The sequence below is a fragment of the Triturus cristatus genome, chromosome 7, assembly GCF_964204655.1.
Source record: "Triturus cristatus chromosome 7, aTriCri1.1, whole genome shotgun sequence".
Lineage (NCBI taxonomy): Eukaryota > Metazoa > Chordata > Amphibia > Caudata > Salamandridae > Triturus > Triturus cristatus.
In genome coordinates, this window is record NC_140590.1 from 561,132,292 (window position 1) to 561,154,740 (window position 22,449).

Consider the following 22,449-nt stretch of genomic DNA (forward strand, 5'->3'; position numbering starts at 1 on the left):
ATAGGAAATAGGAGCAAGGCATTCTAGGAGTAACTTGAGAACAAACTGGCACAAGGACTCTAGGAACTGTACGAAGCAAGAGACAGGAGCTTCAAGGGAACTAGAGACTGCAAGAGTAACACCGGGAATGGGAACATAAAAAGGAGGCAGAATCAATGAGAAGGGGCGAAAATGCAAGAGCTATGACAGACGTAAAGGAATAAGAAAAGTGGAAATAATAGTAGTAACATAGGGAACAAACTAGGAACAATTAGGGACTGTAGGAAAAAGTCAGATAAGGGAGTAAAGCAATGCAGGGCTGAGCGAAATCATCTGCAAGCCGCACAGTAATAGGATGCAGGCTTTCCTTGAAACAAGGCAAGAACTGGACAGGAAAACCAGCAACATGAGGTCCGGTACACAGAGTTTCAAACTTCAGGGCACGAACAAGGAGCCTCAGTCAATGGCAGGTTATAAGTAGTTCCAAGCAGCAGCAGGCCCAGGGTGGAGTCTGGATTTTTTCCTCCAGAACTTGTGAGAGATTGGAATGGCACACAACAGTAAATAGTCTTGTGCAGGCCAGTTTTGCAACTCCACCCTGGGCTGAGGAACTGCAGCACTACTACCACCATTGACAGCAATTCATAGTGCATGCTTGACAGAACATTCTGGGATCAGTAATCCATGGAAGCAAGCATAGGGTTTCTAGTATGTCAAAGACTAAAGTGGTAAGCAGGCAGAAGTCATACAGGGACTGCAGTTGGTCCATGCACAGCGTCCCTCAAAGGCAGAACGTATTCCTCAGCCCAACCTGCAGAACTCACATTATACCCCATGCCAGGGAAACAGTATTTACCGGATGCAGCAGTTGTCATCCATTTAATGCAGAACTCGTGCGTAAGGCCCTAAGTCGGTTATCTAATGTTTCTGTAACATGTATGCTCATACTTACTGTAAATCTACTCGCCTCTACATGTCGGGCGTCAGCAGCATCTGTGCTTGAATTCCTTCATGTAGGGAGTAGCGTGAAGTTACTTTCATGGTGACTCCATTGCACTAAATCCAGGGTCCTTGTCGATTCCGAATATCCTACTACCTGCCCGCCGGGCACTATTTTACACCCATAGGCTCTTTTCATTACAGAAAGGGACATAGCCGTGTGCTATGTATGTATGTTTACTGCCATTGCAAGTGTTCCAATGTATTTGATCCTCTACTCTTGAATCTTGTGCCCTGACAAGGCAATGGACTATCCCCTCAGTAGCGGTGTCGCTGGAGCTTGCTAGGGCCATGTTGACAAACTGGGGCAATCTGAGAAACGTAATCTACACTCGCACTCATGGAATTCAAGTTTCAATATTTGTAGCATAAGGACAGAAACACCAGAACCAATTAGATAAGAGCGTTTTTCAACTTAAAAGGAAAACTGCCTAATAATAACTTGATTGCTTACCAAATCACTCGAGTCGGATAGAGATTTATATTGTTGTTGCAAGAGTTTTGCATTTGCAATCATTGTGAGGACTTTGATGGCCTGTTGTGCATGGAAATACATTAAGCCCGGCCTACAGAGAGAGGACTGGCTGAAGGCAACAATAAAGGTATGAATATAAGCTAGATTGCATTTAAAACCATTTTGGAGATGGGCCCGATTTTGCAGGATGGTGTAGAGTGAACCATTGTCGTAGATGATGCATATTTTTCTTGTACTTACGTTGCCTCCCCAGCCCTGTGCACCAGGCCTTGTACTTACTTCTTGTTTGACATTGCACCCTCAGGATTTCCAGTTCATCCTAAAGGGAGTTGCTCGCTTGTTGTCGAACCCCTTAACCCAGACTTACCTGCCAAACTCTGCAAAAAAGATACAGTTTCACCAGGAACTGCTGGTCCTTTTCTGGAAGCTCTGTGACTTCAACAAGGTACATGGGACGATAAAGAAAAATGGGTATAAAAAAGTGCCTGTGAATATTGAGCTATTGGACATTCAGGGGTGGATCTGAAGTCTAACTCTGGTCTGTCCTAGTATGACACAATAAAGTATATGAGCTGTGCCATTGCAAAACGGCTCCTAGTGTTCTTTGTATTGTCCTTGTGATGGTTGACCTTTGGCTGTGTGGTTCTAAACTGTGAAGGGGATAAATCTTGCCTGCAGATTGTGCAGAGGAGATTCTGGTGGGAGATTGAGGAACCCCCTTGCAGTGTCATTCTTTGCTAAGCTCCGCCTCTGTCTTACTGTTGTCTCTCTTGTTCTCTTGCAGAAGTTCCTGTTCTTTGTGCTGAAGAGCAGTGATGTTCTGGATGTCCTTGTTCCAATTCTCTTCTTTCTAAATGATGCCCGTGCGGATCAGTGTAAGTTCCACATACTATAGGCCCATCTGGGGTTTACACCTGCATGAGTGCATCCATGGGTATAGAGATTATGTATAGCAAAACACTCCTGAAGGAATTATGTTTAATTAATTCAATTTTCGTTTTTTGAGGTTGGTCAGTAAGGTCCAAACCACAGTAATATCAATAAATGAAGAAAACTCAGTGTAAGACGAGCTTAAATAAATAGGCGTACTCTTCTGCCTAATGTTGGATACGTATACTGGTATATTTAGTGAAGTATACAAAATATTTTGCAACACTAACAGCAGCCGACTATATAGTCAGCCGACTATGGAGTTATTTCAATGTCACTTTAATACAAAATGTACTTTCACAGTCAGATACAGTTTATGTAGAGGGTCACATCAATAAAAATATATCAACTGGAGCACAACACTTACTGAATGTTTTTAAACAAAGGTCTCGCTTGGTGTAAAACACCTCCCAACCTAATTGCAGACTCACAATTCAGAGTACAAAATGTATACATGATTTCAAGAGACGTAAATTTAGTGTATCATCTCTAGACTTCCTTGAAACACTTTTCGGAGTAGGTGATTCTTGTTTATGTAAAGTTTATCATTCAGTGTAATTGTTACCTATTGTTTTGCAGCCCGCGTTGGTTTAATGCACATTGGGGTTTTCATCCTGCTGCTGCTGAGTGGGGAGCGGAACTTTGGGGTTCGGCTGAACAAGCCGTACTCCGTGCGTGTGCCCATGGACATCCCCGTCTTCACCGGCACTCATGCGGACCTGCTGATTGTGGTGAGTATGAGGCCTGCAATATAGGATCTTTGGCCAGACCCTGTCTCTAGGGCTACTGCTGTATCATCTGAAGAGGGTTAATGTACAGAGTTGGTAGTGGAGAGCTGGTCTTTGCTACGTGTATGAAGGATGAGGATCAAATATACTACTTGGAATCAAATGTGCAATTGTGTGTTTGAGAGCAATAAATATCCCTATTCTGTTTTGTACTGGGTCTTTCTGATTAGAATCAGAACATGCTGCAATTGGGTGCATGGCGTTAAGGGGGTCCATGTGACTTGAGTGTAGCTATGCACTGTTTTGAGATTCATGAAATTGTGGGATGTCTGCAACTACTTTAGGACTATGTGTACTGGATGAATGGCATTTAAGAGGTCCTTTTCCTTTATTCCAGCTGTGCTTTTTATCTGGATGCTTGCCATGTAAGTTGTGGGGGGGTTAGCTTCCTCTCCCACTTTTGCTTCCTGGATTACTCTAGTTTAGATATCTTTGTCTGAGCTCAGATCCCCCAGTAATTACACAAATGTAGCTTAAATTGTGCATTTATGAAAAATGTATCCTTTCTGTGCATTGCCAAATAGGAAAATACTAGTTTCATAGCTGCACTCGGTGAAGTTATAAGCAAGGAAACGAGCAGAAGCAGTAATAAGGAACTTGCAGGTATGAAGTGATGCGTGACACCGGTTTCAGGTCTTTGCAGAGCCATGCAGCTGCAATCACCAAGGAGGGCAGGCGCCTCTTCTCTTGCTGGGATGCACTGGACTGGGCTGTTCTGGCTTGGTCCATGCTCGTAAATGAGAGCGTGAATGAGCACTTGAAAGAGGCAGAGATAATGCTGGCGCACACCGTAGCGTGTTCAGATAGCGTGCATTAAATATTATAGTATGTAAGGCACTGTGGTGCAGTGGGTGCCAGACAAGGGTGGGAATAACCCACTCCATAGAATCTCCAGTAAGGAACACTGGGGTCCCGAATAACGTCAAGAGTTATGTTTCGTGCTCCACTTACGTGGATGTGGCATAAGGGTCCGCATGCATCAAGCCAAAACAATTAATTTTGAATTTCCAGTTATTTAAATTGTAATAATCGTCTTAAAAGACACTCTAAGGCAACACATTTCGCCATTGGATTTGGTAATCAGTCAGTCAATCTTTATTTCGATCAATTAAGATCATAAAAGACAATGTACAGTAAAAAAAAAGCAATTAACCTTCCATAGAATGCTACAATCTAAATACAATGTGCGCTTAAAAAAAAGATGTCAATCATGTTAAAAAAAATACATACATTAAAATCCATACATTAAAAATTATGATTAATAAAACGAATTGATCTGAAGTTCATAATTATGATAAAAGGACATAAATTAGTCTATAATACAATTGGCGTTTTGAAGCAAGGTAAGTACTTTTGTTTGGGGGGGGGCTCGTAACTTTATGAAGTTCTAGTGGTAGATACACTAAAGAAAGGCTATAATGTTTATCACAACAAGGAAGATGTTGCTGCAGTATAACTGGGAATGCCATCTAGTATCATGGTAACAACTACTTTTCTGGTGCAATACCCACGTAACCATTGTTACCTCATTTTTTTTCCTTTTGGTTTCTTTTTTTTTTCTTTACAAACTCTGATTTAGGTAAATTGGGGTGTTCAAACCGGTTTCTGCCATTTTTCTTTCCCGTACTGACCATGCCCAACTTAAAATGTTTTGCAACAGCTACTACACACTGGGCACCAGTGTCAGTCTGCAGTATTCTCATCGTAATGGCACGCCCAAGTTTTTGCATAGTGGACGCAACCATTTATTGCGGGGAGCCTGATATGCCGGACAGACAAATAGAATGTGATAATAATGTTCATCATGTTCCAAGCACATCTTACAAAGACTATCATTATCACTGTGCCACTTACATGTGAATACATTTAGGGGTAGTGTGCCTACCCGGAATTGAAAATATAAACGTCTATCCCTGGGTTTGATGATGACAACCCAATACTGCTCATATTGTTGGTGGGGTTTACACTCTAAATATTTGCCCGTCAATGATGTGGACTCTGAGGTAGTGATATTATGATTTATCACCATAGACCAGTATAGTCTTTTCATCTTTCTTTTGGGGGGAAATTGATGAGTCTCTGGCTCATCCCACAGGTGTCGCATACCCATACTGACCAGTGTAGTTTTCAAGGTTTGCAGCCACTTGATCTTGCATGAGGTATCTAGAGCCCCTATATCTTTGAAAGCAGTTGCATATTGAGACAGCTCAGGGGTTATCCATAGTCTCCGCCAGTACGCTATTGGATTTGATAATCCTCTGACTGGAACAAATGTTAGCAAACGCTCTCTTAAATTCAAATATATACACCTGTGAATATAAATGTCATCAGGTTAGAGCAAAAAAACATAATTTAGTACCTTAAATAGAACCAGATGTAGAAATGATTTACTGACACATTATGGAAAACATTCTGTAGTGAAATGATCAAACTATCTCTATGTGGCCAAGTTATAAATAATATAAAATGTCCCTAGATAGAACTTTTGTGTTATAGAACGTGTTTGCCTGTGTACACAACATTAATGTCTTTTCTTTATCAAGGTCGACATGAACATTGCATCTATGTACGAACAGGAGTTAAAAATGTATTTGACATAGGTATTCATGATGTCAGTATGTCAGACTTAATCCTAGCATAGTAAATGCTAGATATTTTCCATTATAGAATGAAGAAAAAGTGTAAAAGAATGCAGAGGTGGAATTAAAGAATATAAAAAATGTAGCTCAATGACAAGAAATGTGTAAAGCTCTTTAACGCTTCCCATGACACACTTAACAATTACCAGCTAAAAATCCTTAAACTTATCGCGTGTAAAAAAAACAAAAATCAAACCCTGGTAATCATGAAAACACATAGTGCATCAAAAACTGTATTGTGAGAGGTTAGTGTGCCAACGAGAATATGGGTAATTGGCAGCACCTGCCGTTGTGGGGCACTGTAGTAGGCACAGGCCAGCCAGGTAGTAGCTGGACTCCATACTCGAACTCACAGGGTTGTATCTTCAGGGGCTTTTTGATATGTGTTCCCCAATCCCCCCCCCCCCCCCTCCCATATAAATACATTCTTGGCATGGAAGTTGGTGTCATGGGGCTCTAACTTGGATCTGTTATCTCTTTGTTGGTTTTTCCGATTGTGAGGTAAGAATGGAAGACAAACATTTTAAATGGGATAGAGAGAGAGCGACTAACATGGATATCCACCTGGTGGCTCAGTTTCATAACCTGCAATCCGTGCCAGCTTTCCATCATGTCCAAGGCACATATTTCATTTGAAGGAACCTCCTTTTCTTATCACATATGAGCATACTTTTAAATATTTGAGTTCAGGATGTGTGCTGTAAAAGCGCCTTTTATATTTGATTTAATAGACTGTAATGTTCCTCCATCTTATTATATATTTAGGCCATGTTTAGGGTTTAAATGGCTCCTGAATTGCCTCTTAGCTTAATAATAGCATTGTCGCTTGTGGACGAGCCATGAATATTTCTTAAAAACTTTCACTTTTAATAAATGTCTGTCTATGCGGTGATACATTCTGATGTACCAAGGTGAAAGACTTTCAAATGTTACAGAAATACACTTTTTTGAATTTTGAAGAGGTTGTATTATATTTTTACATTATGTTTGTTGCACGATATACATTCTTGCACAGACGCTTTGAAGCAAGCCAGACTCGTGACTCTGCTCTGGCTTGCCCTAATAATTTTTCTGCGTGCTCTCCTTTGTTTGGCACTTGAGCTTAGTAAATGGGATTTCAGTCACTTGATAAAATGATTTGTAAAAGATAAGGACTAGAAACATGGAGCCTGATTGGACATCTCTACCATCAAGACTTCTTGTGGCAGAGACAAACAAGAGTTTATGCTGTAAAAATATATATCTAAAATAAATGATCCTAGGGGCTCCTGGTCTTTGTGTCGTATGTGACCCTAGTCATAAGATCCCAGGGAGAACTACCAAGTGTGATGGGCAGGGTTGTAGGTTCAGTGGGGGTGTTTGCAGTGTGATACCCCTAAAATGCGTTCTTGGTTTTGTAATTGGATCTGGGAGCCCTAAATTGGGTCTACTGTGTCTGTGTCAGTTTTTAACATCATTTTCATCTCTCTGATAGGTTTAAACATGTTCATTTTTTGGATCAGGATCTTAAATATACATAGTGACCACTTTACCAGAAAGATAATAATTTGCACCCATAGAGGTTCTCCTTGAAGGGGTGCAAATGAACAACTTTTTGGAATTCACTAACAATGACAGTAATAGGTTTGAAGAGGTGGACCAGTTTCAAGTTTTCAGCCATACTATTGGCAATCAAACACCCAAAAGGTGATGGGATGAATGCTTACAAATAGTCTAACCAGTGGGTACTTGCAAACGTTTTCTCAGGGGGTCAACAAGTTTGGTCTGTGATGTGGCCGAGGGCGGCAATGATGCCAGGAGGGTGGCAGTCGGTGGCTTGAGGGGGTAGGGGTTGATGGTAAGGTGGGTGAAGATGAATCAAAGTGAAGCCTATACACCTAGTGGCTCTATTGCACAATGTGAAACCAAAAAACATGGGATTCATTTTTGGCTTCCCCACTTAACCAAATTGTGTGATCCTAGGCAATTCATTTATTTCACTTTCCCTCCTTTTTCTCCATTATCACATATGAGGACTTCGAAATGCATGACTTCAAGATGTGCGCTGTACATAACCTTTTTCTGTGTTTGATTTAATAAACTATAATAGGAACCTAGACCACCCAGAGTGCACATTACAACTGAGTTAACTCTTCGTTTTCTATTGCCATTGTTTTCAGGGTGGAATGAATGTTTCTAAATTCATGTGTGAAAACTATCGCTTTAGAAAGAAATACTTCTCAGTGCACTGATAATATAGGTACTAAGATGAAACCGTTCTGCATGTTAATCAAATGCATTGTTTGAATTTTGAACCGACTGTCATATTTTTACACTTGCTGCAAGATGTCTTGGAAAATGAAATAGTTCATAAAGTTAAACGGTGCAGTGCACCCTGTTATAGTGGTAAAAGAAGGTGACGAGTGGTAGAGGGTGGAATGTGGAAGAGGTCAAATGTATAATAAACGTATTGTCCCTACCCAGCTCCTCTATGATTCAGGCAGTAAGAACGGAAACGGGCATGGTATCTTGGGAGGTAATGGCACGTATGGCATTAATTCAATTCTGGCAACATCTGGGGTATGGGGAGGAGCATAAAATAGCAGAATGGTGTCATTGTGAAATTTTGCAGAGCTAACTGAAATGGGCAGAGAGGGTAGGGGAATCTTTAGATACGGTATGTAGGGAAGTGAAAGTAAAATTGTGCCCCCATGACCTACAAATTAATGTCGCAAAGCGAGAACTTAAGATACTAGTGAAATAAATTTCTCGAGCTCAGGCTCGCAAGTACCTAGATGGGAAAAAGTCTGTGAAAATCATGATTAAGTCATGGCAATCTGACCAACCGTTCCCGTATTTAGATATACTACCCAATCGCTGCCTTAGAAAGGAAGTATTAAGATTACGAATAGGAATTAATCCTTCTTATTTGAACGACATAATTAAAGGGGCTATGATGGACTCTGGAGGGAAGTGCACCTGCAACCTGGGCACAAAATGCGATATTTTGCACATATTATTAGATTGCTTTAAGCTCCTTGCTGCACGGAAATTGTTTTTGCGACCTTTGTTTTAAAAATATGGTATTACAAATCGTGTAGAGGCTGCAGACCTCTTAACGGAGATGCACTTCTTGGACCTCGCATGTGCAAATGGGAGGTTTATGCTTGAAGTTAAAAAGGTTTTTAAGTGCATAGAGTCGTGATTTTTAAGTACCATAATTTAGGATGAAATCTACTATGTAAGAAAATGGAATTACTATGAAATCTATAACTGCTGTGGTTTTTTATATTTAATGATTTGTTATTTATAAACAAATATTGCTTTGCTCTTTTATGTTTGAGGACCAAGGGTCTAAATCACGGGTACTCATAGTACGGCCCGCGGGCCGGCGGCGGCCCGGCAAGCCTTCCGTGGCGGCCCGCGGACTTTACAGACAGCATACCTGTGTGTTTTTTTACATCGCCGGTTGCAGCAGCGTGGAGCTTCTGGGGCCCGGGCGATTTCTTTTAAAGACCATTAACTTGTAAATGAGGCTTTGTTGAATGTCACCTCTTCTTAGCGCCCCTGATGCAGGGGCTCTAAGAAGAGGTGAAATACAATAAAGCCTCATTAACAAGTGAATGGTTTTTAAAACACCTGTTAAGTACTTGGGTGCGGCGGCGGCTGTGTGTGTTCTCGGAAGCTGTCTCAGCGCGGGTGAGGTGTCAAAGGGTGAGGAGGACAGCAGGGTGAGGTGACGGAGGGCAGCAGGGAGTGAGAGCAGCAGGTGAGGTGACAGGGGGAGGAAGACAGAGTGCGCAGAGGGAGGAAGACAGAGGGAGAGGGAGAGGGGGAAGACAGAGGGAGACAGATAGGGAGACAGACAGGGAGACAGAGGGAGAGGGAGCGAATGGGAGACAAACAGTGATTCAGAGAGAGAGAGAGAGGGAGAGACGGAGAGGGAGACAGAGGGAGGGAGACAGAGGGAGGGAGACAGAGGGAGGGAGACAGAGAGAGGGAGACAGAGAGAGGGAGGGAGAGACAGAGGGAGAGAGAGACAGAGGGAGAGAGAGACAGAGGGAGAGAGAGACAGAGGGAGGGAGAACAGAGGGAGAAGGAGACAGAGGGAGAGAGAGACAGAGGGAGAGAGAGACAGAGGGAGAGATAGACAGAGGGAGAGATAGACAGAGGGAGAGACAGAGGGAGAGACAGACAGAGGGAGAGATAGACAGAGGGAGAGATAGACAGAGGGAGAGACAGAGGGAGAGACAGACAGAGGGAGAGATAGACAGAGGGAGAGATAGACAGAGGGAGAGACAGAGGGAGAGACAGACAGAGGGAGAGATAGACAGAGGGAGAGATAGACAGAGGGAGAGATAGACAGAGGGAGAGATAGACAGAGGGAGAGATAGACAGAGGGAGAGATCGACAGAGGGAGAGATAGACAGAGGGAGAGACAGAGGGAGAGATAGACAGAGGGAGAGAGACAGACAGACAGACAGACAGACAGACAGACAGACAGACAAAGATGTGTGAATGCCGGGTCTGGTGGCTCAGTGGACGAAGGCGTCCGCTGCAGGGGCCTGTGTTCAACCTCATGATTATAGGTTTTTTTTTGCTCTAGCCCCGCCTCCTGCCCCCGCCCCCACCCCCACCGGTGCGGCCCTCAGCCACAAACCACACTGTAAATTTGGCCCCCGAGAGAAAGTTTGTGAGTACCCATGGTCTAAATAAACATTTCTTTTGACCTTGACCTTTGACCTAGTTATTTCCTTTCTTTAACTTGAATTAGGCTTTAACCCCTTCGACGCGCTTGACGGAACGGTTCCGTCATGCACGTCGGTTGGGCTGTGCTTATGACGGAACCGTTCCGTCATGGCCCCGCCCGCGCACGGAATCTTCAGCGTGGCGCGGAAATCCGCGCCGCGCTGAAGGGGTTAAAGGTATGCTTGCCTGTTTATTTAACATATTTTTGACCTTAGTGCTGAGTTGATTAAACAGCAGCCCAGTGCTGCTGTTGACAAGGGGGCTGAATGTAAATGTCAGGAGGGCCGCATGCAGCCCCCCATCATACCTTGAATATCACTGGTCTAACCAGTGGCAATTGTTTGAGGTAGCATTTCAACTCCTTGTTTTTCATCCACTGTGCCACTCTAATCAGTATTGACCCCGTTCTAATAGAAACAGTCCATCCTGAACCATGGTCATCTCACCCCTCCACCCTTAAGCCCACTACTTTTTTAGCTGGGAAATTTGAGCTCCACACCCCCAAGTTCACTGATTAAGCGACGCCCTGCAAACTCCGTGTGATTGATAGCACTGGTCTGTAACACACAGTCAATAACCAATCAGCGGGCTCAGCAGAGTACTTGGCTGCATTTCAGACACGGTATTGTCAGTGTGGTTCCGTCTGTCCGTCTCCCCGTGGTAAGATGCCTGCACTGAGGTGTGTAGAGCTGGTTAAGGCCAGGTGTAGGCGCAGAGAAGTGAGATGGCCTCGGAGTGCTGCATTGTTTGCTTCTGGCGCTGAGGTCATCATTAAGATGATGAAATCCGTATTCCACAGGGAACCGTGAAATATTTTCTGTATTTCACAGTTCTCTATGAATATTTTCCATATGTGAGTTACATGTGAAATATGGGTGTTTGTCATTGCCTTTTGTGCAGTAATAGCAGAGAAACGTACTAAATACACATAGACATATATATATATTCGATACTGTGACAGTATTTGTTTTCACATTTTAACTTTGGAATTGTACCCTTCCAGGGATCGGGCGGGTCTTTGCCTTTTCTTGGGTCCCAGATTGCACCGAGTGCTGCAGTAACCGCTTTGTTCCTGTTTCCTCAGGTGTTTCACAAGATCATCACGAGCGGCCATCAGCGGCTGCAGCCTCTCTTCGACTGCCTCCTGACCATCGTGGTGAACGGTAGGTGCCTGCTCCGCTCCCCCGTCTTGGGTAAAGGGTCTGGAATGGGGAGTGCTGTGTGGATGGAAAGCCACGAGCGATGTCTGTCTCTAGAAGCGTGTACTGTCGGGAAGGGACCACCGCATGCAGAGGGCGGGGGCGGCGTTTCCTGGCGAGCCTATGAAGCTTCCAGAGACAGTTACTGTGCTCGGCCTGGGTGTAATTCACTTCTGCATATACTACACTTTGTAATAAAAAAATTATTGTGAGTCTCTTCCTCCCGCCGGTTGACCGGCCTCTCCCTGTCAACCATATGTTGGCTCATTACTTCTTCCGATCCAGTCACCCACTCCCGGGTTCTTCTCGTCCTTTCCCATCTATGTACTTCCTTCCCCTTTTCTCCATAATCTTCTCTTTAGCACCACCTTCTCTCACGATGCACCAGGGCTAACATCGAGCAGCCCTAATTCCCGGGGAGGCCTGGCACAAGGCAGCATACATTGGCTGCTTGTTGGGAGAATAGCGGAGAGCAGGGCTGATGAAGACTACGGGTCCAAATCTGTTGGAGCCCACAGCCAGAGATAACAGCATATGAGAGCTGGAGAGCCCTACTTAATTTTAAACTAAGAATCTTGCAAATGGCATGGTTTCTACAGAGGGTAGTTGATACCACGGAATGTCCAGCAGGTGGCGCTGTCTGCTAACTGCTGGCCAATCTCTGGGATTTCAGCACAATATAGTGATTTACAGGGCTACTCAACTGCTACCGTTGCTCATACGCACAGGTAGTGTGAGGTGGGAATTTTAATTGCTCATGCAACAAATGGTGCGGTCCGTACTCGTGATAGTGAACCCCAAGTCACGCACATCAAGTTTCTGTCTGAAAGACACAATTGTTAATCCCGGACTCCTCCAGAAGGTGGTGGATCACACAGAATTGATTATCTAAAGGTAACCGTTGATAATAAAACAGCGTAAATCGCATGGCCTCTACCGAAATTTGCGGTCTGGGTGTAGGGTAACACGATAAAGCAAATCCCAAAGCTTTTCCCCAAAATAGTGCCTGCCCAAACACACATGAAAGTGAATCCCAAAACGTTCAGCAGTTTGGACGGTCTGCATAAAACACTAGCCTCCAACCTCCACCATCAACCACACTTTGTGCAGAAAGCTCGTGGTGAGTTCCCAGGCAGTCCCACCAGGTGGCACTACCTATATACACGATAGTAAACCTAAGACTTCTGCAGTAAAAGGGCAGTGTGTATATAGGGTAGGGAATTCCAGGCGCAATGCCTATTCACAAAGGATATGTGCTCTGAGCCAACATGTGTGTATTTGTATGGCCTAACATCAGACTTTATCTAAACAGATGCATTTTGCTTCTTTTCTTCCTTCCTCTGGGTCTCCCGTTTTCTTTGTTCCTTATGGCTTACATCTTATCTTTCCTGTTTTTTTCTTTCCCTTCACCTTTCACTTTCGTCTCTCATTACATTGTTCTTCCCACCACATTCCCTACACTACCTCTATCCCACCTTCTCCCTGCACTCTCCTCCTATCTTTCTTTGGTGTTTACCGGACAACCTCTCTCTATAACTTCCTTCCGTGACCTCGTCATTTCCTCTCTTCCGTTTCCCCCGTCCCCCCCTCTTCCTCGCGCGGCAGTGTCCCCGTACCTGAAGTCCCTCTCCATGGTGGCTGCCAACAAGCTGCTGCACCTCCTCGAGGCCTTCTCCACCAGCTGGTTCCTCTTCTCCGCCGTGCAGAACCACCACCTGGTCTTTTTCCTGCTGGAGGTCTTCAACAACATCATCCAGTATCAGTTTGATGGTAGGTGGGCCCTGGCTGCCTGTTGTTTTATCTTGTTCTGCTCCTGCTCATTACTCAGGCTTGGCTTTTGGTTCTAACACGTGCTGTCCATGTTTGCTTTCCTGCCCCGCTTGTGCCTTTGGCCCGGAAGGCAATTCCAGCCTGGTTTACGCCATCATCCGGAAGAGAAACGTCTTCCATCAGCTGGCGAACCTGCCGACGGACCCGCCCTCCATACAGAAGGCCCTCCAGCGGAAGAAGAAGACCCCGGAGCCCATCTCCCGCACCAACTCCCAGGAAGCGGCCTCCATGGAGGGGTCCAGGCCAGCGGCTCCCGCAGAGCCAGGCACGCTGAAGACCAGTCTGATCGCCACCCCGGGTAAGGCCGCCGCAGCCCCTGTCACTCTCGGTTGCTAAGTGCATCATTTTTAAAATAAAACGCTACTAGCACCACCCGTGTTGGGGCTCGGGGTTCTGAGCAGCAATAACGCGTAGAGAAGATTTTGTATTGTGATTTTTTAGGTCTCGCCTGACCCAGCGCATGCGCTGGTCTGGCGAGACTTATTGAGAGGGCTCCAAAAAGTGCTACCAGGCCAGCCTAGAGCTACAGTGCATGTGCGCGGGCTCGCGCGCCGCGCTTTACCGCGATTACTTTCACTTTCGCGGCCGCAGGGCCGCTTTGATGTTTGATCGCGATTGCGATCACTTTCACTTTCGCAGCCGCAGGGCAACTTGGCATAGCCAATAGGTCTCGCTTTTGGGACCTTATAAGTATTAAGTTATGCAACTGTTGCATGGCTAAACACTTATTTTTTGTGCAGCTGAGCTGGCTAGTAATCAAAAACTGCAAATATAACGGGGGCTGCTGTTGAGTCTGGGCAGTAATCACTCTTTTAATGGCCTGCCTGCAAAGGAAAGAAAATGTACTTACTTGTCAGACTGCCTTTGCACCTTGGGGTCTTCAAATATTGATGTTGCGATCTTTGAGCCGGATAGTAAGGTGATCATGGCCATTGCGAGGGCGGATCTCATGCAAAAGCTCGTAGGTGAAATTTCCTTCTCTAAAGATGGTCCAGCTGTAACGTCTAGATGACGAAAGTTTGACAAACACATGTTCAAGCAGCCAAAGCATTAGAAGTAAGTTAGTTTTGTCCCACCTACCAGACATTGTTCAGTATGGTAAGTGTTAGAAATGGGGGTCTCTAGTTGGCAATGGCTGGCCACTGTCCAAGTAGGGACCCTTCTTCCTAAGTCAGAGTAAGCAGCCTACACCCTTTGACAACCCCTGCTCAACCCTGTGGTAACGTAGCACGAGCAGCTAGGCTTATCTCAGAGGCAGTGTGTGAAGCATTTATGACCATACACAGTAATATAATGAGGAACACTACAAATGGACACCACTCAAGTAGTTATGAAAAATAGGTATTTTTTATATAGACTTAATCACAAGACCAATAACAGTAAAAATCCACAATACTATAAAAATATAATTACTTTAGAAATGCAGCAAGGAAAAATAGTTCAGGATGCACAAAATGATGTTTAGTTAAAGGCAGTGGTCTCTGCGACCCTTTTACTCACAAAGTATCTGGTTCCTGGAGCAAAGCAACAAAAATGTCGCTAAGGAGTTGTAGCGAGAAATTTCCTCACGCTAACCAGCGATGCGTTGGATCCTTACCGCAAGGGAGGATGATGCGCTGGGTTGCGGGCAGGACAAAACGACAACTTCTTCACGCTGAGCCGGTGATGCGATAAAATCCTTGCCGCGAGGGGAGGATGATGCACCGAGCCTGTTGCGTGTGCGATCTTGCTGCGATGACAAAGATGGCGCTCCGCGAGGAAGCGACGATCCGGATGCGATGTGGGGAAAATGGCGAACGCTCTGCGTCCGCGCTGCGATGATCCTGTTGCGATGATTTGGGGTTAGCGAGCGCTTCGTGGCCCACTAACAAGCGATGCGACGATCTTCGGATAGTGGGCGTTTTCAGGCCCGCAGACAGGTGCTGCGATGATCTTCGGATAACGGGCGTTTCCAGGCCCGCTGACAGGAGCTGCGACGATTTTCAAATAGCGTGCGTTTTCAGGCCCGCTGACAGGAGCTGCGATGATTTTCGGATAGCGCGCATTTTCAGGCCCGGTGACAAATGATGCGATCTTCTTCGGGGTTAGCGAGCGCTCGGCGACAGCTGAGCGACGATTTTTCTCACGCTCACCAGCTGCAGCGGCTCGCTAACGGAGGTTAGCGACGATTTTCAGCGCTCTCTTCTCAGCAGTAGAACTAGAGGCCCTGGAACACACAGGCGCCTCACCTGCAGATAGTAATCCTCGCTGGGAGGAAACAGGAGGCTGATGGTGGAGTCTGATGTGCCTGAGACTCCAGCAGGAGGCTAGCTCTCTTCTAGCCCTTGGGTAATTGCTGTAGCAAAAAAAATAAAAGTCCAGTCAAAGTTCTTTTCCTCTTCTTGAAGTCCAGTAGTAACAGCTGCAGGCCAGTCCCAGAAACAGCACACAAGCACAAGGACAGTCCTTCTCCTGCAGATTCTTGTAGTCACACGGACAGAGGTTTTTCTTGTTATCCAGGAGCAATATAAATTGTAGGGGTTTGTGCACAAATATTTATACCCCCAAAGTCTTTGTTCTTAGGGGTCCCAAGTCTCTGAACCCAGCCAGAACCAGTTCTGCCCAGCCCTGGAGCACTTTGTTTACCAGGCTGCATCCTTCCTTTCAGAAAGAGGGGGTCTGCCTCAGACGCACAGTGGGAGGTGGAGCCAGCATTCACCTTGCCAGGCACAGCCCTATTCAAGTGCAGGAGCTACCCCTCCCCTCACACCAAGGCAGGTCGCTCTATTCAACCCAGGTCTGACTCAGCCTGCCCTGTCCCTCTAAAACCAGACAGCCAATACACATAATAGCAGAGCAAACTGGAAGGCTTAGGCAAGAAAGTACCTATTCTCTAAAAGTGGTAGTTTCAAACACAGAATATAAAAATAACCTTCACTAAAAGATGTATTTTAATATTCTGAGCTCAGGCATACTAGATTCGTTTTTCTACCATGTTCTGTGGGTCAATTAGGACTATAGAATGTAATAGCCCAGACCTCCCATTCTGGCCTATGGAGAACAGGTAGCCTTACAGTAGTGAAAAACGAAATTGGGTGTAATTCACTACTAGGACATGCTACATACAACAGGGCATGTCCTACCTTACACATACAATGCACCCTATCATAAGGGGGGCTTACAGGATGCCAAGGGAAGGTTTAGGGGCTGGGAAGTGGGTGCACTTCACAGCCAAGATGGCAGTTCTGGACTGCACGCAGACACTGCAGTGGCAGGTCTGAGACACACTTTACAAGCTGCTTCCGTGGGTGGCACAAACCAGTGCTGCAGGCCCACCAGCAGCATTCGGTTTACCAGCCCTGGGCACACACAGGCCACGCTACTAGGGACTAACAGGTAAACCAAATAAGCCAAACATGGGTGTACCAATTCATATGTCATCTTTACAAAGGGAGCATTCACGCTGTGGCACTGAATGGCAGGGGCACAGCGCCCAGAGCATCTATAACCAGCAAAAACAGAGGAGACACAGCGAAAAAATGGAAGGGAGACTCGCGTCAATGGTGCCAGGTGTAACAGTAAGGCTTATCCATCAGCACTGTCTTCAACCGGGTTTGTGCTGTGCCACCTACCTGACATGATTCCCTATACATGAGAGCCAGTTCCCCGGCACCACGCCTGTAATGGCAAAGAGCACTGTTTTCAAGACCGAGAAACACCTCTCTGCACCACCGCTTAGTATAGCAGGACTCTCACCCCACCCTCTCAACTTGCTTTCAACTCCCCTTTCAAGGCAGGTCTCGGCTCCCTACAGTCGGCACTTGTAAGGCACACCAAGGCACCCCTGATAGGACAATTCTCCCTTCCTGGTATAACTAGTTCTGCAGTTACAGCGGTGGTGAGACAGAGCCATATCCCTGGTAGGGCAGAGCCCGCACCTTACCCCATAGGGGCCATTTCAGAACCTACCGAGTGGCTCCTCGTCTTAACGTCGCGCGACCACCATGGCATCACCAGGGTCGAACTGGCCTGTATGGGAATCAAATAGGTAAAGTGCCAACAAGGGATTTTGTTTGAAAAAATTTATATATTTTTTTATATTAAAAAATTGATTTGGAGATGAGTTCAAGACAGATACTCAACAGTATGTCAATTGGCTGAATTAATCAAAATATGAAAAACACACACGGGATAACTATTTTGTGAAATTATCACAGATCTTTTTATATATTCAATCAATAAAAAGGAGTTCATATAAACAAATAAATGTGCAATGTAGCATGAAAAGAGACAAAAGTGAATGTTATCCACAATTCATGACATAAAACATCCAATCCAAAAGAAAACACAGAGATCTATCTCATGTCAAGAGAATAATCAACTGCACATAAATGTCATGGATATAGATGATGCAGTCGACGTTTCGGTCTGTGGTGGTGTCAATCCGTCAGACCATCTTCAGGACAATAAAGATTTCTAAAAAGACTCCTGTATAAATATAGTATCAATTAGTTACAACAAAGTAAATGTAATTGTTCTCTTCTTGCTAATAGAGAGAGAGAGAGAGGATAGCCCGTGTGTGAAGAGCAATCTTTATAAATTATTATCGTGAGGTAATGTCCCAAAAACCAACAATATCTACAACATTCCAATGTCTGCATAATTGAGGTAAAGGAGTGAGAGCATGCTAGTGTGAGTAGCTGGCTGCAGTCTTACGTTCTAATACGTAGCTTACTTATGGCTTATTGGACTCAATCACAGAGGAAGCAATTTCTTATCCTCGTCAAATGGTTTATGCTGGTTCTATGAAATCAATACAAAATTACAGCATATAATGATCCAACTAGTGAACAGTCATAATGTGGTGACTTTAAAATACATCTCTTATCGAAACATACCCGGTCCTAGTTCGAAGAGGACGATCCTTCCTAATGTTTATGGAGGAATATAGCAACACTGCAAGGCAGCACACTGAATGGAGTACTCTTGTGTGTCAAAAGGAGGAGACTGTCCGTCCTGATTTAAGGTTCTTTATTTAGAACTCTGTAGTGACAATAAGAGACAACATCATATCAATTTATGTTGTCAAAGATAAGGATCATTGTCGTAGTGACAAGAGTGGCTAATTACATATAGGTTAACAAAACATGATATAGTTGGACACTATCATGGATAGAGGCAAGTCATTGATTTTAATCGTGACTCATTGTATCCTGTTTGTTGTTTGAGCATATAATCAAAAGGGGTGATTACTTGACACAATGTCTGTGTTTCAGCTCAGTCACTTTTAAAGCTAAAATTAAAACACATAAAGAACTGACAAAATTGTAAAACAAACTTAATCCAGCATAACGAATTGATTCGAGGAAGAGAGAAAGGGGGAATTGAATTAATCCCAGCATACACTTAAACAACCAACTCAATGATGTAGTGTTGGAGTTAGGAAGGGGGGGAGGGAGGGGAGGGAGGGGAGGGGATGATGACAACCCCAGGGACAAATTACGTGAGATGAAACACGAGGAGTCTGAATTCTACTTACATTTCTGTCCAAGAGTAAAGGAATTCGAAAAAATTCGAAAAAGCCGTCCGCACGCAGGAACCCGACCGTGAGTTAGCGGTCCGCGGCGTTTATTTGAAGGACAGTGTCGAAATGCGTGTCAAGTGTTGGCAATTAGCAAATAGAGTTAAAGCACAGCAATAGTGAAACGTAGCGGCCATCTTGGAAAGTCTACGTTTAATGGTCGATTTACATGATCAAAGCGTCGCGTAATGTACAGCTGACGGACATCTTAGGAATTGTTCCCATAGTACATTAAAAATGTTTCACCACTGCATTCTGTGCTAATCGGTGTAGAAATGTTAGGTGCAAAGGTGTTATATGCAGCATAGCGGCCATATTGGAATGGTCCAGTGTAGGACAAACTTATTCCATGCGATAATGGCAAAGTTAAGGGAACAAGCAACTTCTGTCTGAATTTCACAGTTGGATAAACTCGAGAAATCCGAATCTGCAATTCACCCTAGATTCAGACAGTCAATGTATGAACTTTCTTGACATCTCGATCAAGGTAGGTGTAGATAACACACTCTACACTACCTTGTTCACTAAACCAACAGCACGTAATACTCTTCTAAAATATGAAAGCCATCACCCACAGTCGTTAAAGGATGGTCTTCCCTTTGGACAGTTCCTCCGCTTGCGGAGGAACTGTTCTAAGAGAGAGGACTATTTCTTTGAAGCAAAAAAACTCAAAGAAAAACTTCACTCACGAGGATACCCAAAAAAGCTACTCAAAAAATCATTAAAGAGAGCGTGGTATAATGATCGGAATGCTCTATTAGAAGTCAGACACAAGACAACAGAACCCATGTTGGCATGTGTCACCACTTTTGGGACTGCCACAAACAGAATCAAAAAAATCGTGAAAAAACATTGGACCCTTCTAGCATCCCTCCCTGAACTGACAGAAGAACCATTATTTTCGTTTAAGAGAGGTACAAACTTGAAAGATCGATTAGTCCATGCGTATAAAATGCCACAGCAACATGTAATTGACAACATGAGACAAATTGTACCTCTGATTGGTCACTATAAGTGCAGCAATTGTGCAGCATGCTCAAGCACCATTAACCTTAAATCATTTGACCTAAATGGAAAAAAGGTGTGGTCAAAATCTTTTTCTAATTGCAACACCAAAAATGTTGTCTATTGTATTCAATGCCCCTGTGGTTTGAATTACATAGGCAAAACAACACAAATGACGAAGAGTCGCATTCTACAACACCAGTCTAGAATCAGATGCAGGGTCGAGAATGCCCCACTTGTTGAGCATTACACACGTTTGGGACATACTGAAAAAGAGATGCTATGGTGGGTTATAGAAGTGGTTAGACCCACGATCAGACAATCCAACGTCGATCGCATACTCACGATCAAAGAAAATCAATGGATCTGTAAAACTGATAACATAAAACAAGGCTTAAACACAGCGACTGAATGGCATACCCTGGCATGTCTAACATGATATCAAAATGTTTAATTTATGAAGAATCTCATATCTTTCATTGTACTCACTGGGTGTGCATTCTTATGTACTAACAAGATCTTGATTATGCTAAATTATACTATCAAATGTGGTATCATGAGATTATGTTTCATTCCATCATTTGTTACGTATTGATGTTTAGAAAATGTGTTTTGAACTGGCTATAAGTTGACTCAAATTATTAGAAGGCAATTGAAAAATGTTTAGGAGCTTTTTGTGAAACTATATTGTATAACAAAAACATTTTAAGCTGTTAGCGTTGTATATACCAGTCAGTGTAGCCAAAACGATTAGATGATTGTTCAATTTTGTTTTCTGTCCATTTATATCATGTAACTGTCTTTCGTAATGACATGAACCAATGACACTACTCTAGGGATCTACAGGTATATAATGAAAGAAAACTAGTCTTTGAGCCAAACATAGGAAATAATATTCAATCGACCCCTCTAATGTCACCAACATTTTTTTTTAATCTATCTTTGTTGGCAACACAATTAACTTTGCCATTATCGCATGGAATACGTTTGTCCTACACTGGACCATTCCAATATGGCCGCTATGCTGCATATAACACCTTTGCACCTAACATTTCTACACCGATTAGCACAGAATGCAGTGGTGAAACATTTTTAATGTACTATGGGAACAATTCCTAAGATGTCCGTCAGCTGTACATTACGCGACGCTTTGATCATGTAAATCGACCATTAAACGTAGACTTTCCAAGATGGCCGCTACGTTTCACTATTGCTGTGCTTTAACTCTATTTGCTAATTGCCAACACCTGACACGCATTTTGACACTGTCCTTCAAATAAACGCCGCGGACCGCTAACTCACGGTCGGGTTCCTGCGTGCGGACGTTTTTTTCGAATTTTTTCGAATTCCTTTACTCTTGGACAGAAATGTAAGTAGAATTCAGACTCCTCGTGTTTCATCTCACGTAATTTGTCCCTGGGGTTGTCATCATCCCCTCCCCTCCCTCCCCCCCTTCCTAACTCCTACACTACATCATTGAGTTGGTTGTTTAAGTGTATGCTGGGATTAATTCAATTCCCCCTTTCTCTCTTCCTCGAATCAATTCGTTATGCTTGATTAAGTTTGTTTTACAATTTTGATCGTTCTATATGGGTTTTAATTTTAGCTTTAAAAGTGACTGAGCTGAAACACAGACATTGTGTCAAGTAATCACCCCTTTTGATTATATGCTCAAACAACAAACAGGATACAATGAGTCACGATTAAAATCAATGACTTGCCTCTATCCATGATAGTGTCCAACTATATCATGTTTTGTTAACCTATATGTAATTAGCCACTCTTGTCACTACGACAATGATCCTTATCTTTGACAACATAAATTGATATGATGTTGTCTCTTATTGTCACTACAGAGTTCTAAATAAAGAACCTTAAATCAGGAAGGACAGTCTCCTCCTTTTGACACACAAGAGTACTCCATTCAGTGTGCTGCCTTGCAGTGTTGCTATATTCCTCCATAAACATTAGGAAGGATCGTCCTCTTCGAACTAGGACCGGGTATGTTTCGATAAGAGATGTATTTTAAAGCCACCACATTATAACTGTTCACTAGTTGGATCATTATATGCTGTAATTTTGTATTGATTTCATAGAACCAGCATAAACCATTTGACGAGGATAAGAAATTGCTTCCTCTGTGATTGAGTCCAATAAGCCATAAGTAAGCTACGTATTAGAACGTAAGACTGCAGCCAGCTACTCACACTAGCATGCTCTCCCTCCTTTACCTCAATTATGCAGACATTGGAATGTTGTAGATATTGTTGGTTTTTGGGACATTACCTCACGATAATAATTTATAAAGATTGCTCTT

General features: G+C 43.8%; 1 protein-coding gene across 3 annotated transcripts in view; it reads left to right on the forward strand.

Moving 5' to 3' along the window:
- HID1 (HID1 domain containing) overlaps positions 1-22,449 on the forward strand; it is a 221,874-nt gene that overhangs the window by 146,668 nt on the left and 52,757 nt on the right. For all 3 annotated transcript variants that reach the window (XM_085617068.1, XM_085617066.1, XM_085617067.1), the window contains exons 9-14: positions 1,758-1,898; positions 2,238-2,328; positions 2,963-3,114; positions 11,623-11,701; positions 13,343-13,507; positions 13,638-13,865. In XM_085617068.1, coding sequence (XP_085473194.1) covers positions 1,758-1,898; positions 2,238-2,328; positions 2,963-3,114; positions 11,623-11,701; positions 13,343-13,507; positions 13,638-13,865 — 856 coding nt within the window. The remainder of the gene's footprint in view (positions 1-1,757; positions 1,899-2,237; positions 2,329-2,962; positions 3,115-11,622; positions 11,702-13,342; positions 13,508-13,637; positions 13,866-22,449) is intronic.